This window comes from Balaenoptera acutorostrata, chromosome 5 (assembly GCF_949987535.1).
Source record: "Balaenoptera acutorostrata chromosome 5, mBalAcu1.1, whole genome shotgun sequence".
NCBI lineage: Eukaryota > Metazoa > Chordata > Mammalia > Artiodactyla > Balaenopteridae > Balaenoptera > Balaenoptera acutorostrata.
Genome location: NC_080068.1, coordinates 61,035,406 through 61,048,055, shown reverse-complemented (window position 1 = coordinate 61,048,055; position 12,650 = coordinate 61,035,406). Strand labels below are relative to the sequence as shown.

General features: G+C 35.6%; 1 protein-coding gene across 1 annotated transcript; it reads right to left on the bottom strand.

Moving 5' to 3' along the window:
• Positions 1 to 1,328: 1,328 nt before the first annotated feature.
• On the bottom strand, positions 1,329 to 1,948 carry LOC103003558 (THO complex subunit 7 homolog). The gene is given in 2 exon segments (XM_057546307.1): positions 1,329 to 1,660; positions 1,663 to 1,948. Coding segments are annotated over 2 exon segments (618 nt in total).
• Positions 1,949 to 12,650: the final 10,702 nt, after the last annotated feature.

Below are 12,650 nucleotides of genomic sequence, written 5' to 3'. Positions count from 1 at the left end.
TGAGGGCAGAATAAGCTCTAGGAAGACCAAAGTAGCAGCAAGTCCTAACCTCATTTTGTCACTTATTGGCTGTGGGACCCTGAGTGAATCATTTGGATCTCTGAGTTTTTCATATGCAAAATAATGATTCATCTGCCTTCTGAGCTCAGATTGTTTTTGTGTTATAAAAGTATATTTAATATGAAAACACTTTGGTGACTGTTAAATATTAACAAATAAGTATGATTGATATTACTTTTTTTTTTTTTTTTGATTCAGACCTGGCTTAATTTTTTTTTTTTTTTTAAACTTTGGGTTTATTTATTTATTTATTTTTATGGCTGTGTTGGGTCTTCGTTTCTGTGTGAGGGCTTCCTCTAGTTGCGGCAAGTGGGGGCCATTCTTCATCGCGGTGCGCGGGCCTCTCATTATCGTGGCCTCTCTTGTTGCGGAGCACAGGCTCCAGACGCGCAGGCTCAGTAATTGTGGCTCACGGGCCCAGTTGCTCCGCGGCATATGGGATCTTCCCAGACCAGGGCTCGAACCCGTATCCCCTGCATTGGCAGGCAGATTCTCAACCACTGCGCCACCAGGGAAGCCCCTGGCTTAATTTTTTAAAAAGATCATGAAATCCTTTTTGCAAGACTCTTGAAAATGACTCCTACAGAACAAAACGATAGAGAGAAAACATTTCAACAAAACATTTAACAACCACATTGCTCAAGTATTAAGGACAGAGATCTAGAAAGTAATGCATATTGATTTACTTTGCATCTTGTAATTACCTCTGATATCAGTGATTCTTAATATCATGGAACCTCTCCCACAATAAGCATACACCACAAACATTTTATACATAATTTCACAAGTTCACAGACCTCCTGAGAGCCTTTTCATGGACTTCATTTTCAAAAGTGGTAACGATTTCCAGAATTTGACTCATTTTCTCATGTACATCCTAGAAATGCCACCTTCTCACTATCTTCCACTTATTTTGTGAGCAAATCAATGTTACCAGTTAAAAACTACCTAGAATACCAATGAGCACTAACATATCTGGCTTGAAAACATTTCATTAAACATTTTTGGATGTTGCTTCTTATCTTTTAAGTATAAAAAAGACATTTCAATAAAAACAAATATATAATGAAGTCATCTCCCTTTGTGTGAAGAAATAAATATATAATGAAGTCATCTCCCTTTGTGTGAAGAAATATGAGTGAACTGTGCATTAATATTTAAAAGCAACGTAGTTCACTGCCAAAACTTTAAATGTCTCAAGAGCACAACAAATTCTGAACACACTAAGATCATGTTGCTACTTCAATATTCTTGGGAACGGTGAGTGATTAGTTGGTCTGTGGTTTAGGATCAGTTTCCATGCTTGTTTCTTGAGCTTCTTCTACCTCTGAGAGCTTTTCATCATTTTCCAATGTTTGCTGAAGTTCATGGATGGTACTAAGAACGTGAAATTGTTTCCTTCTCAATTCCAACTTATCTTCAACACTTTCTTTAATATGTGAAAGATGCTCTAATTCTTTTCCCAGAGCCTCTAGTTCCTTTAATGTCTCACGCCTGTCTGGATGACGCTGGATCACTTTTGCCAATGCATCATATTCTTGGCGATTTTTTCGTATTCGTTTTGCTTGAAGAATTTGCTTTTTGCACTCAGCAATTTTTTATGTGCTCCAGCAATGCTACATTCTATTTCTTTGTAAATTTTTTCAAAATTTTCCATTTCTCTGAGATTCATATCATATACCAGCAAAGTTTTGCCCATTGAAAATTCACATTGGGACAGTGTGCTCAGCATACGTTGGTACTGGCTGTATCCCTCTTCCTGGGATCCAGAGTTGCACCATTTAATGAAACTTTTCACTAGCAGATTAATTCTCCGATCATCTCCAGCGCCATCTCCATCAGTTAGGAGACGCTTGCGTATGACTTCGTCGTCAGTCATGGCTCCCATGGCATGCGCGGCGGCGGCGGAGGATATTACTATTTTCAATAAAGACGTTTTACCCATTACATTATTTGAAAAGGCCCAAATTGTCGAACCTGCCATTGGCATGTCAGAATTCTGACAAAAACACAGAAATACCTTGTTCCTATTTATCATGGCTACCACAGGAGAAGTTGGAAAGATATCTCAAAGCCAAACTTTCTAGTAGCTAGATGGATTAACATAGTATCTTAAATAGCGCTAGGCAAAATCTGAACTATGCTGGTATATGTTACATGTGAGGAAACATATCAGCCGACCAATGTATTTTAGGTTAAAATTCTCATTGGAACCATAATTTAAACTAAACCTTGGTACATAGAGGAAAAAAAAACCCACACACACAAAGCATAGTACTGTGAGTGTTTCCTTCTTACAACAAAATTGAAAAGTACTAATGCATGCTAGTTTTAGTGTAATAATTACATGCACCAGATAATTTAAAGTATTCACAAAGTAACATATGGCTTAGCTGTTCAGCTGCAGTGAAAATGTGGATTTTTAAGAATAAAAATTAGTCTGAAAAGCAGCAGGCAACAGTAGTCTCGAATCCTCTGTATACCCGTAAAGTGCAGAAACCATCTGCACTGTGTGCAAGCTGATGACCTTGGATTAATTCTAGCAATGTCATTACCCAATTAGTTGAGGAAGGAAAGATACTTGGGAATTACAATTACAGATCCATTAAAATTGTGCAGTGCTTTTATTCTCAATATTTATTAAATCACATCTGTCTGCTAATCATTATATGATGATTTTTTTTCACCTAAAGAGACTCAGTTTGACAGGTAAAACAGTGAGCTGGTCATGAATAGGATAATTATGCTACTTAAGCATACTTCAAGTATTCTGAAGTATGTTCTGAAAAAATAAAGTATTGATATCTCCTTTTTAATCTCATGACTTCTTAGATGGTAATGCTTCTATTTGTTTGAATAATCTCCTCAGTGATAATGAACTATTTTTAACCAAAGAATAACTATACACATACATGACAAATTATGTTGTAATTTCATGTTTTCCTGTTCTACTTGTTCTTATTTTACAGAGACCCTGCTGTGTCTCTAGGGGTCATGTTAAAGAAACCAGTAATTCTTGGACAATAGGCACATTTTAATTTTTGTTTGTTGTTATTTTGTTCAAATGGAAAGTTTAAGTTTTGTAGTGGTTTTAAAACAGAAATTTTCTATGGAGCTATCTTCTCATCATTTAACTTGACAAAGCTTTTGACAAACATGTAATTTGCACAGGAAATCTTATATATAGAAGAAAATATATATTTGTAACATTCATGTACACAATGTAGATAAATATAAAATTAAGACTATATACAAATGCAAAGCAATGTTAATTATACTCTGATTAGAAAGACAATACTAAAATTAAACTGTAAAAAAAAATCTCATGGTTTAATATTATACAAGAAAAGTCACATGACAATTGTCTTAGGCTGTATTTATGATATTGATAGGAACATTTTCTCTTCATGTTATACCGTCGTTAGAAGAGATAAATGATTGGCAGTCATTTTTTAATGCTTATATTTGTCTCTACTCTGTGATTACCTTCAGTTGAAGAGCAAGAGTGGCTTTTAAACACAAGTATTCATTAATTTATTCATTCAAAATATATTAATGCATGCCCGTGTCATTGCAGTCACAGGTCTACACATTGTAGATAGAGCTGAGAACAACACAGAAGAGAACAAGCAAAGAAGGAGAACCAAGAAAGACTGGTACTCCAGAAGAAATGTGAAGAAGTATTTTAGGGAAGAGGAAATGATAAACTTATCAAGTGGTGTTGATAGGCCTGGTAAAATGAGCACTGAGGACTGACTGTGGGACTTATCACAGAGAAGGTTATTGGTGACCTTGACAACAAAGATGTTAGGGGAATAGTAGTGGTGAGTAATGACTGGAGAGAATTCAAGAGAGAATTGAAGATCAGGAAGTAGAAACAATCAGTATTGACAACTCTTTTGAAGATTTTATTGTGAGGAGAGTGTCTTGGTCAGTTCTGGCTGCTATAACAAAGCACCATAGATATTAGGTGGCTTATAAACAACAGAAATCTATTTTACAGTTTTGGAGGCTGGAAGTCTGAGATCAGTGTGCCAACATGGTCAAATTCTGGTAAGAGTTCTTTTCTTAGCTGCAGACTACTGAATCTTTGTTGTACCATACGACAGAAAGAGGCAAGAGAGATTTCCGGTCTCTTTTTACAAGGACACTAATCCCATCATAAGACCTCATGACTTAATCACCCCACAGGCCCCACTTCCTAATACCATCACACTGGGTATTAGACTTCAACATATAAATTTGGGGGTACACAAACATTCAGTCCATAACAGTGAGACAGGAAAGAAACGGCGGTATTGGCAGAAGGATATGAGATCAGGGAAGAGCTGGTTGGTTGGTTTTAAGATGGGAGATGTTAAAGCATGATTTATTTTTAAGCTATGATCCAGATGTGAAGGCAAAGACAATGATAAAGTAGATAGCCCAAAATTGTAGGAGCAATGTCTTTGCGTTTGTTCTCAGGATCCAATTCATACATGGGGGTGATTGCTGATTACATCTGGAGTATAGGTAGAGTATGTGGGCACAAATATAGGTTCATTGACGAATTTAGTGTTTGGCATGAGGCGGAAAATCTCTGATCGCACCTTTTTTTCCTTCTTTTTCAGTGAAATAAAAATAATGGCATCATCTGAGAGTGAATGAAGTGAATGAATAAGTGATTGAATGAATAAACAAGGGATGGATGTCAAAAATGCAATAAATTCAGAAAATACAAATTAAACTTCTATAAGATGAAATATATATAAAGTGCTGATAAATGCAAAGCAAGAATATTATTGATTGAATTAAAATGTAAGGCTTCTATAAACATAATAGACTTCCTTTATGTAGAATTCAAATCAATTGTAAGTTCAAATGACTAGTTTATTAGTCTATGATAGGCAATGATAATCACAATGTTCACAGTGCTGATTGAGTCTGACATATTGCAAGATTCTCAAGAGCTTTCTAAGTCAATAAGGATAGTTCTGTACAACTTAACTGTTGTGTATTTTATTACATTTTAAAATTTGTTAAATCCAGGACTACAAATTCTCTGCTATTCTAAGCTGCAGAAAGTTCCCTTGGGGAGAGTTACTATTCAAAAATAAGGCTTGATCACTCCTGTTAATTTTTAGTTGTCTCCCAGGAGATGGTGAATCTCAAACAAGTCAAGGACTTCAGTTTTAAACTTCTGAATCACTTAATTTACATTTTAAATATGAGTCACATTAAAAAATATGTTATCCTTTGAAAAAAGAAATTTTTTGTTGATTAAAAAAAATAGAAATAGGGAACAAAGGAAGAAAAAAATACCCTGAGCCCTCACAAAAAGATAATTTTATTAACATATTGGTATAATGGTAATGTTGGAATATATTGCCTATGTATGGCTTATATTATACCTATGATTAACTTCTATTCAATTAACATAGTGGTTGGTAGGACTTTGTAATTCTTGGAATGTTCCACCTATTAATGATCACTAAGAAGTTTATCTCAGCTATCTTAACTTTTCCACTCCAAACAAAGAAAGATCCTCTTGACAACGGCCTTACTGTCAAGACATAAACCTTTGAGCATATAGCAGGTACGTGATTTACAGCAAAATGATCATTAAATAAGAAAACAAAAATAGAAAAGCATAACCAAAAATTAGTACCATATGATTTTATAAGAGATTATAATGCTTACGTTACATAGAATCTTTTTAATTAGAATATGGTATAGTGGAATAAATACCAAACTGCATTTCAATATTGAGTCTGCCACTAACTAATTCTGTGACCTTGAGTGAATCATTTAATCTCTCTTAAAATAAGTTCCATCATATCAAAAAATAATGATATCTAACTCATAATGTGCATGCAGATAATAAATGAAATCTTGTGTCGTGTATAACTGTCTGACACATATTTGTTCCTTTGATTTTTCATTGAGGTTAAATTTACATGTAATGAAATGGATAAATCTACAATATACAATTCAAGTTTTGATAAATGTGTATAAAACTATAGGCACCACCCAAATTAAGCATAGACTTTTCCCATTATTCCAGAAATTTTCCTTATGTGTTTTTCTAGCCAATACCCACCAACATATGTAAATATTATTTTTATTTAATTTCTATCTCTGTAGATTGTTTACCTGTTTTTACTTCATGTATGTCAAGATTCTGTTACTAGATGACGCTTATTTATGATAGTTTTGTACCTTTGATGAATTGACCCTTTATTCATATTAGTGTCCCACTTTATCCCTAATAACATTCCTCAGATTAAATTCTGGTTTGTTTCCTATTACTCTAAGCACTTTCACTTTCTTTTGATTAATGTTTGCATGGTATATATCTTTTTATCCTTTACTTTTTTTTTTTTTATTTCTGAGATATACATTTTAAAGTAATAACTAGGATTATTACTTATAACATTATACCAGAACATATAAATTTTTAGAAATTTCATGTAATGTCTGAAACATTTATATTAACATATTTCCATACATATTTCCATACAAATACAAATATAAGATTTTTAGAAATTTCATGTAATGTCTGAAACATTTATATTAACATATTTCCATACAAATAACCCAATGAAAGTTTAGTATTAGTTGTTTCGTTTGTTTGTTTTTTTATACTGCAGGTTCTTATTAGGCATCAATTTTATACACATCAGTGTATACATGTCAATCCCAATCGCCCAATTCAGCACACCACCATCCCCACCCCACCGCAGTTTTCCCCCCTTGGTGTCCATATGTCCATTCTCTACATCTGTGTCTCAACTTGTGCCCTGCAAACCGGCTCATCTGTACCATTTTTCTAGGTTCCACATACATGCGTTAATATATGATATTTGTTTTTCTCTTTCTGACTTACGTCACTCTGTATGACAGTCTCTAGATCCATCCACGTCTCAACAAATGACTCAATTTCATTCCTTTTTATGGCTGAGTAATATTCCATTGTATATATGTACCACTTCTTCTTTATCCATTCGTCGGTCGATGGGCATTTAGGTTGCTTCCATGACCTGGCTATTGTAAATAGTGCTGCAATGAACATTGGGGTGCATGTGTCTTTTTGAATTACGGTTTTCTCTGGGTATATGCCCAGTAGTGGGATTGCTGGGTCATATGGTAATTCTATTTTTAGTTTTTTAAGGAACCTCCATATTGTTCTCCATAGTGGCTGTATCAATTTACATTCCCACCAACAGTGCAAGAGGGTTCCCTTTTCTCCACACCCTCTCCAGCATTTGTTGTTTGTAGATTTTCTAATGATGCCCATTCTAACAGGAGTGAGGTGATACCTCATTGTAGTTTTGATTTGCATTTCTCTAATAATTAGTGATGTTGAGCATCTTTTCATGTGCTTCGTGGCCGTCTGTATGTCTTCTTTGGAGAAATGTCTATTTAGGTCTTCTGCCCATTTTTGGATTGGGGTGTTTGTTTCTTTAATATTGGGCTGAACGAGCTGTTTATATATTTTGGAGATTAATCCTTTGTCCGTTGATTCGTTTGCAAATATTTTCTCCCATTCCGAGGGTTGTCTTTTCGTCTTGTTTATGGTTTCCTTTGCTGTGCAAAAGCTTTGAAGTTTCATTAGGTCCCCTTTGTTTATTTTTGTTTTTATTTCCATTACTCTAGGGGGTGGATAAAAAAGATCTTGCTGTGATTTATGTCAATGAGTGTTCTTCCTATGTTTTCCTCTAAGAGTTTTATAGTGTCCAGTCTTATATTTAGGTCTCGAATCCATTTTGAGTTTATTTTTGTGTATGGTGTTAGGGAGTATTCTAATTTCATTCTGTTGCATATAGCTGTCCAGTTTTCCCAGCACCACTTATTGAAGACACTGTCTTTTCTCCATTGTATATCTTTGCCTCCTTTGTCATAGATTAGTTGACCATAGGTGAGTGGGTTAATCTCTGGGCTTTCTATCTTGTTCCATTGATCTATGTTTCTGTTTTTGTGCCAGTACCATATTGTCTTGATTACTGTAGCTTTGTAGTATAGTCTGAAGTCAGGGAGTCTGATTCCTCCAGCTCCATTTTTTTCCCTCAAGACTGCTTTGGCTATTCGGGGTCTTTTGTGTCTCCATACAAATTTTAAGATGATTTGTTCTAGCTCTGTAAAAAATGCCATTGGTAATTTGATAGGGATTGCATTGGATCTGTAGATTGCTTTGGGTAGTATAGTCATTTTCACAGTGTTGATTCTTCCAATCCAAGAACATGGTATATCTCTCCATCTGTTGGTATCATCTTTAATTTCTTTCATCAGTGTCTTATAGTTTTCTGCATACAGGTCTTTTGTCTCCCTAGGTAGGTTTATTCCTAGGTATTTTATTCTTTTTGTTGTAATGGTAAATGGGAGTGTTTCCATAATTTCTCTTTCAGATTTTTCATCATTAGTGTATAGGAATGCAAGAGATTTCTGTGCATTAATTTTGTATCCTGCAACTTTACTATATTCATTAATTAGCTCTAGCAGTTTTCTGGTGGCAGTTTTAGGATTCTCTATGTATAGTATCATGTCATCTGCAAACAGTGACAGTTTTACTTCTTCTTTTCCAATTTGTATTCCTTTTATTTCTTTTTCTTCTCTGATTGCCGTGGTTAGGACTTCCAGAACTATGTTGAATAATAGTGGTGAGAGTGGACATCCTTGTCTCGTTCCTGATCTTAGAGGAAATGCCTTCAGTTTTTCACCATTGAGAATGATGTTTGCTGTGGGTTTGTCATATATGGCCTTTATTATGTTGAGGTAGGTTCCCTCTGTGCTCACTTTCTGGAGAGTTTTTATCATAAATGGGTGTTGAATTTTGTCCAAAGCTTTTTCTGCATCTATTGAGATGATCATATGGTTTTTATTCTTCAATTTGTTAATATGGTCACAATCAATCAATCACATTGATTGATTTGCATATATTGAAGAATCCTTGCATCCCTGGGATAAATCCCACTTGATCATGGTGTATGATCCTTTTAATGTGTTGTTGGATTCTGTTTGCTAGTATTTTGTTGAGGATTTTTGCATCTATATTCATCAGTGATATTGGTCTGTAATTTTCTTTTTTTGTAGTGTCTTTGTCTGGTTTTGGTATCAGGGTGATGGTGGCCTCATAGAATGAGTTTGGGAGTGTTCCTTCCTCTGCAATTTTTTGGAAGAGTTTGAGAAGGATAGGTGTTAGCTCTTCTCTAAATGTTTGCTAGAATTCACCTGTGAAGCCATCTGGTCCTGGACTTTAGTTTGTTGGATTTTTAATCACAGTTAATCACAGTTTCAATTTCATTACTTGTGATTGGTCTGTTCATATTTTCTGTTTCTTCCTGGTTCAGTCTTGGCAGGTTATACCTTTCTAAAAATTTGTCCATTTCTTCCAGGTTGTCCATTTTATTTGCATAAAGTTGCTTGTAGTAGTCTCTTAGGATACTTTGTATTTCTGCAGTGTCTGTTGTAACTTCTCCTTTTTCATTTTTGATTTTATTGATTTGAGTCCTCTCCCTCTTTTTCTTGATGAGTCTGGCTAATGGCTTATCAATTTTGTTTATCTTCTCAAAGAACCAACTTTTAGTTTTATTGATCTTTGCTATTGTTTTCTTTGTCTCTATTTCATTTATTTCTGCTCTAATCTTTATGATTTCTTTCCTCCTGCTAACTTTGGGTTTTGTTTGTTCTTCTTTCTCTAGTTTCTTTAGGTGTAAGGTTAGATTGTTTACTTGAGATTTTTCTTGTTTCTTTAGGTAGGCTTGTATAGCTATAAACTTCCCTCTTAGAACTGCTTCTCTGTAAAGCTTTTGATTTCTCCATCGAATCTGAATGATATCCTTGCTGGATAGAGTAACCTTGGTTGTAGGTTCTTCCTTTTCATCACTTAAATATATCATGCCACTCCCTTCTGGCTTATAGAGTTTCTGCTGAGAAGTCCGATGTCAACCTTATGGGAGTTCCCTTGTATGTTATTTGTCATTTTTCCCTTGCTGCTTTCAATAATTTTTCTTTGTCTTTAATTTTTGCCAATTTGGTTACTATGTGTTTTGGTGTGTTTCTCTTGGGTTTATCCTATATGATACTCTATGCACTTCCTGGACTTGGGTGGCTATTTCCTTTCCCATATTAGGGAAGTTTTCGACTATAATCTGTTCAAATATTTTCTCGGGTCCTTTCTCTCTCTCTTCTCCTTCTGGGACCCCTATAATGCAAGTGTTGTTGTGTTTAATGTTGTCCCAGAGGTCTCTTAGGCTGTCTTCATTTATTTTCATTCTTTTTTCTTTATTCTGTTCCGCAGCAGTGAATTCCACCATTCTGTCTTCCAGGTGACTTATCCGTTCTTCTGCCTCAGTTATTCTGCTATTGATTCCTTCTAGTGTAGTTTTCATTTCAGTTATTGTATTGTTCATCTCTGTTTGTTTGTTCTTTAATTCTTCTAGGTCTTTGTTAATCATTTCTTGCATCTTCTCAGTCTTTGCCTCCATTCTTATTCCGAGGTCCTGGATCATCTTCACTATCATTATTCTGAATTCTTTTTCTGGAAGGTTGCCTATCTCCACTTCATTTAGTTGTTTTTTCTGGGGTTTTTTCTTGTTCCTTCATCTGGTACATAGCCCTCTGCCTTTTCATCTTGTCTATCTTTCTGTAACTGTGGTTTTTGGTCCACAGGCTGCAGGATTGTAGTTTTTCTTGCTTCTGCTGTCTGCCCTCTGGTGGTTGAGGCTATCTAAGAGGCTTGATGGGAGGCTCTGGTGGTGGGTAGAGCTGACTGTTGCTGTGGCGGTCAGAGCTCAGTAAAACTTGAATCCACTTGACTGTTGATGGGTGGGGCTGGGTTCCCTCCCTGTTGGTTGTTTTGCCTGAGGCAATCCAACACTGGAGCCTACCTGGGCTCTTTGGTGGGGTTAATGGCAGACTCTGGGAGGGCTCACACCAAGGAGCACTTCCCAGAACCTCCGCTGCCAGTGTCCTTGTCCCCACAGTGAAACAGAGCCACCCCCCTCCTCTGCAGGAGACCCCCCCAACACCAGCAAGTAGGTCTGGTTCAGTCTCCCCCAGGGTCACTGCTCCTTCTGATGGGTCCCAATGCACACACTACTTTGTGTGTGCCCTCCAAGAGTGGGGTCTCTGTTTCCCCCAGTCCTGTCAAAGTCCTGCAATCAATTCCCACTAGGCTTCAAAGTCTGATTCTCTAGGAATTCCTCCTCCCCTTGCCAGACCCGCAGGTTGGGAAGCCTGACGTGGGGCTCAGAACCTTCACTCCAGTGGGTGGACTTCTGTGGTATAAGTGTTCGCCAGTCTGCGAGTCACCGACCCAGCAGTTATGGGATTTTATTTTACTCTGATTGCACCCCTCCTACTGTCTCACTGTGGCTTCTCCTCTGTCCTTGGACGTGAGGTGTCCTCCTTGGTGAAGTCCAGGGTCTTCCTGTCAATGATTGTCCAGCAGCCAGTTGTGATTCTGGTGCTCTCGCAAGAGGGAGTGAGAGCACGTCCTTCTACTCCGCCATCTTGGTTCTTATCCTTTACTTTTAATCAACTGTGTCCTATTTAAAGCAAATAACTTATAGACAATAAATCTACCTTTTTCAATTCATTCTAACTCCTCCTTTTGTTTGGTTCATTCAAATTTATTATAATTCTTTTTGTGGTTGCATTTAGCTCTACCATTTTATATTTCTTTTTTCTACATTTGTTCTGTTTTCTATTCCTCCTTTCCTCCCTTTTATGTGGTAATCAAATATTATTATTTTTAGTCCATGTAAATCTCTCTATTGCCTTTTATTTCTAGTTTTTGTATGTTTAATGATGTTCTAGGGATTATAATACATATTCATAATTTATCAAAGGCTTCTCAGAGCTAATGTAAAATGAATGTAAAATGCAAGATTCAAACAATATCTCCAATCTTTGTGATATTGTTTATACACACACACACACACACACACACACACACACACACACACACACAAATGACAAACTCTGCATTAGGATATTATAATTTTAAACTGTTAGTTGCTTTTTTAAAAAGAAATTAAAAGAATAAAAATTAAGTTTTTTAAATATATTTTGTATATTTATCCAGGTATTTTCTATTTCTTATATTTTTTGTTCCTTCTTGTAGAGCTGAGATTCCATTTTACAGCATTTCCCTTCAGTCTCAAGAAATACATTTAGCAGTTTTTATAGTTTAGGTTTCATGAGGATAGATTCAGCCCCTGTTTACCTGAAAATATATTAGTATTTTCTCCATTTTTGAATCACATTTAAACTGGATAGATAATTCTAGGTTTATATATATATATTTATTTTCTTTTCAGCACATTAAAGATATCATACCATTGTCTTTTTTCCTTCACATACTTTGATCAGAATTTAGCCAGCATTATTATCAATGCTCCCCTATATATAAAGTATTTGTTGTTGTTGTTGTTTTTGTTGGCATCTTCAAAGTTTTACTCATATTTGGGGTTCTGCGGTTTGATTATGATGTGACTGAATGTGGGTTTATTTATATTTATAAAGCTTGGAGTTCTCTGAGTTTCTTAGATCTATAAATTATATATTCTTTCAACAATTCTTCAAGTATTATTATTTTCCTTTCTTTCTCC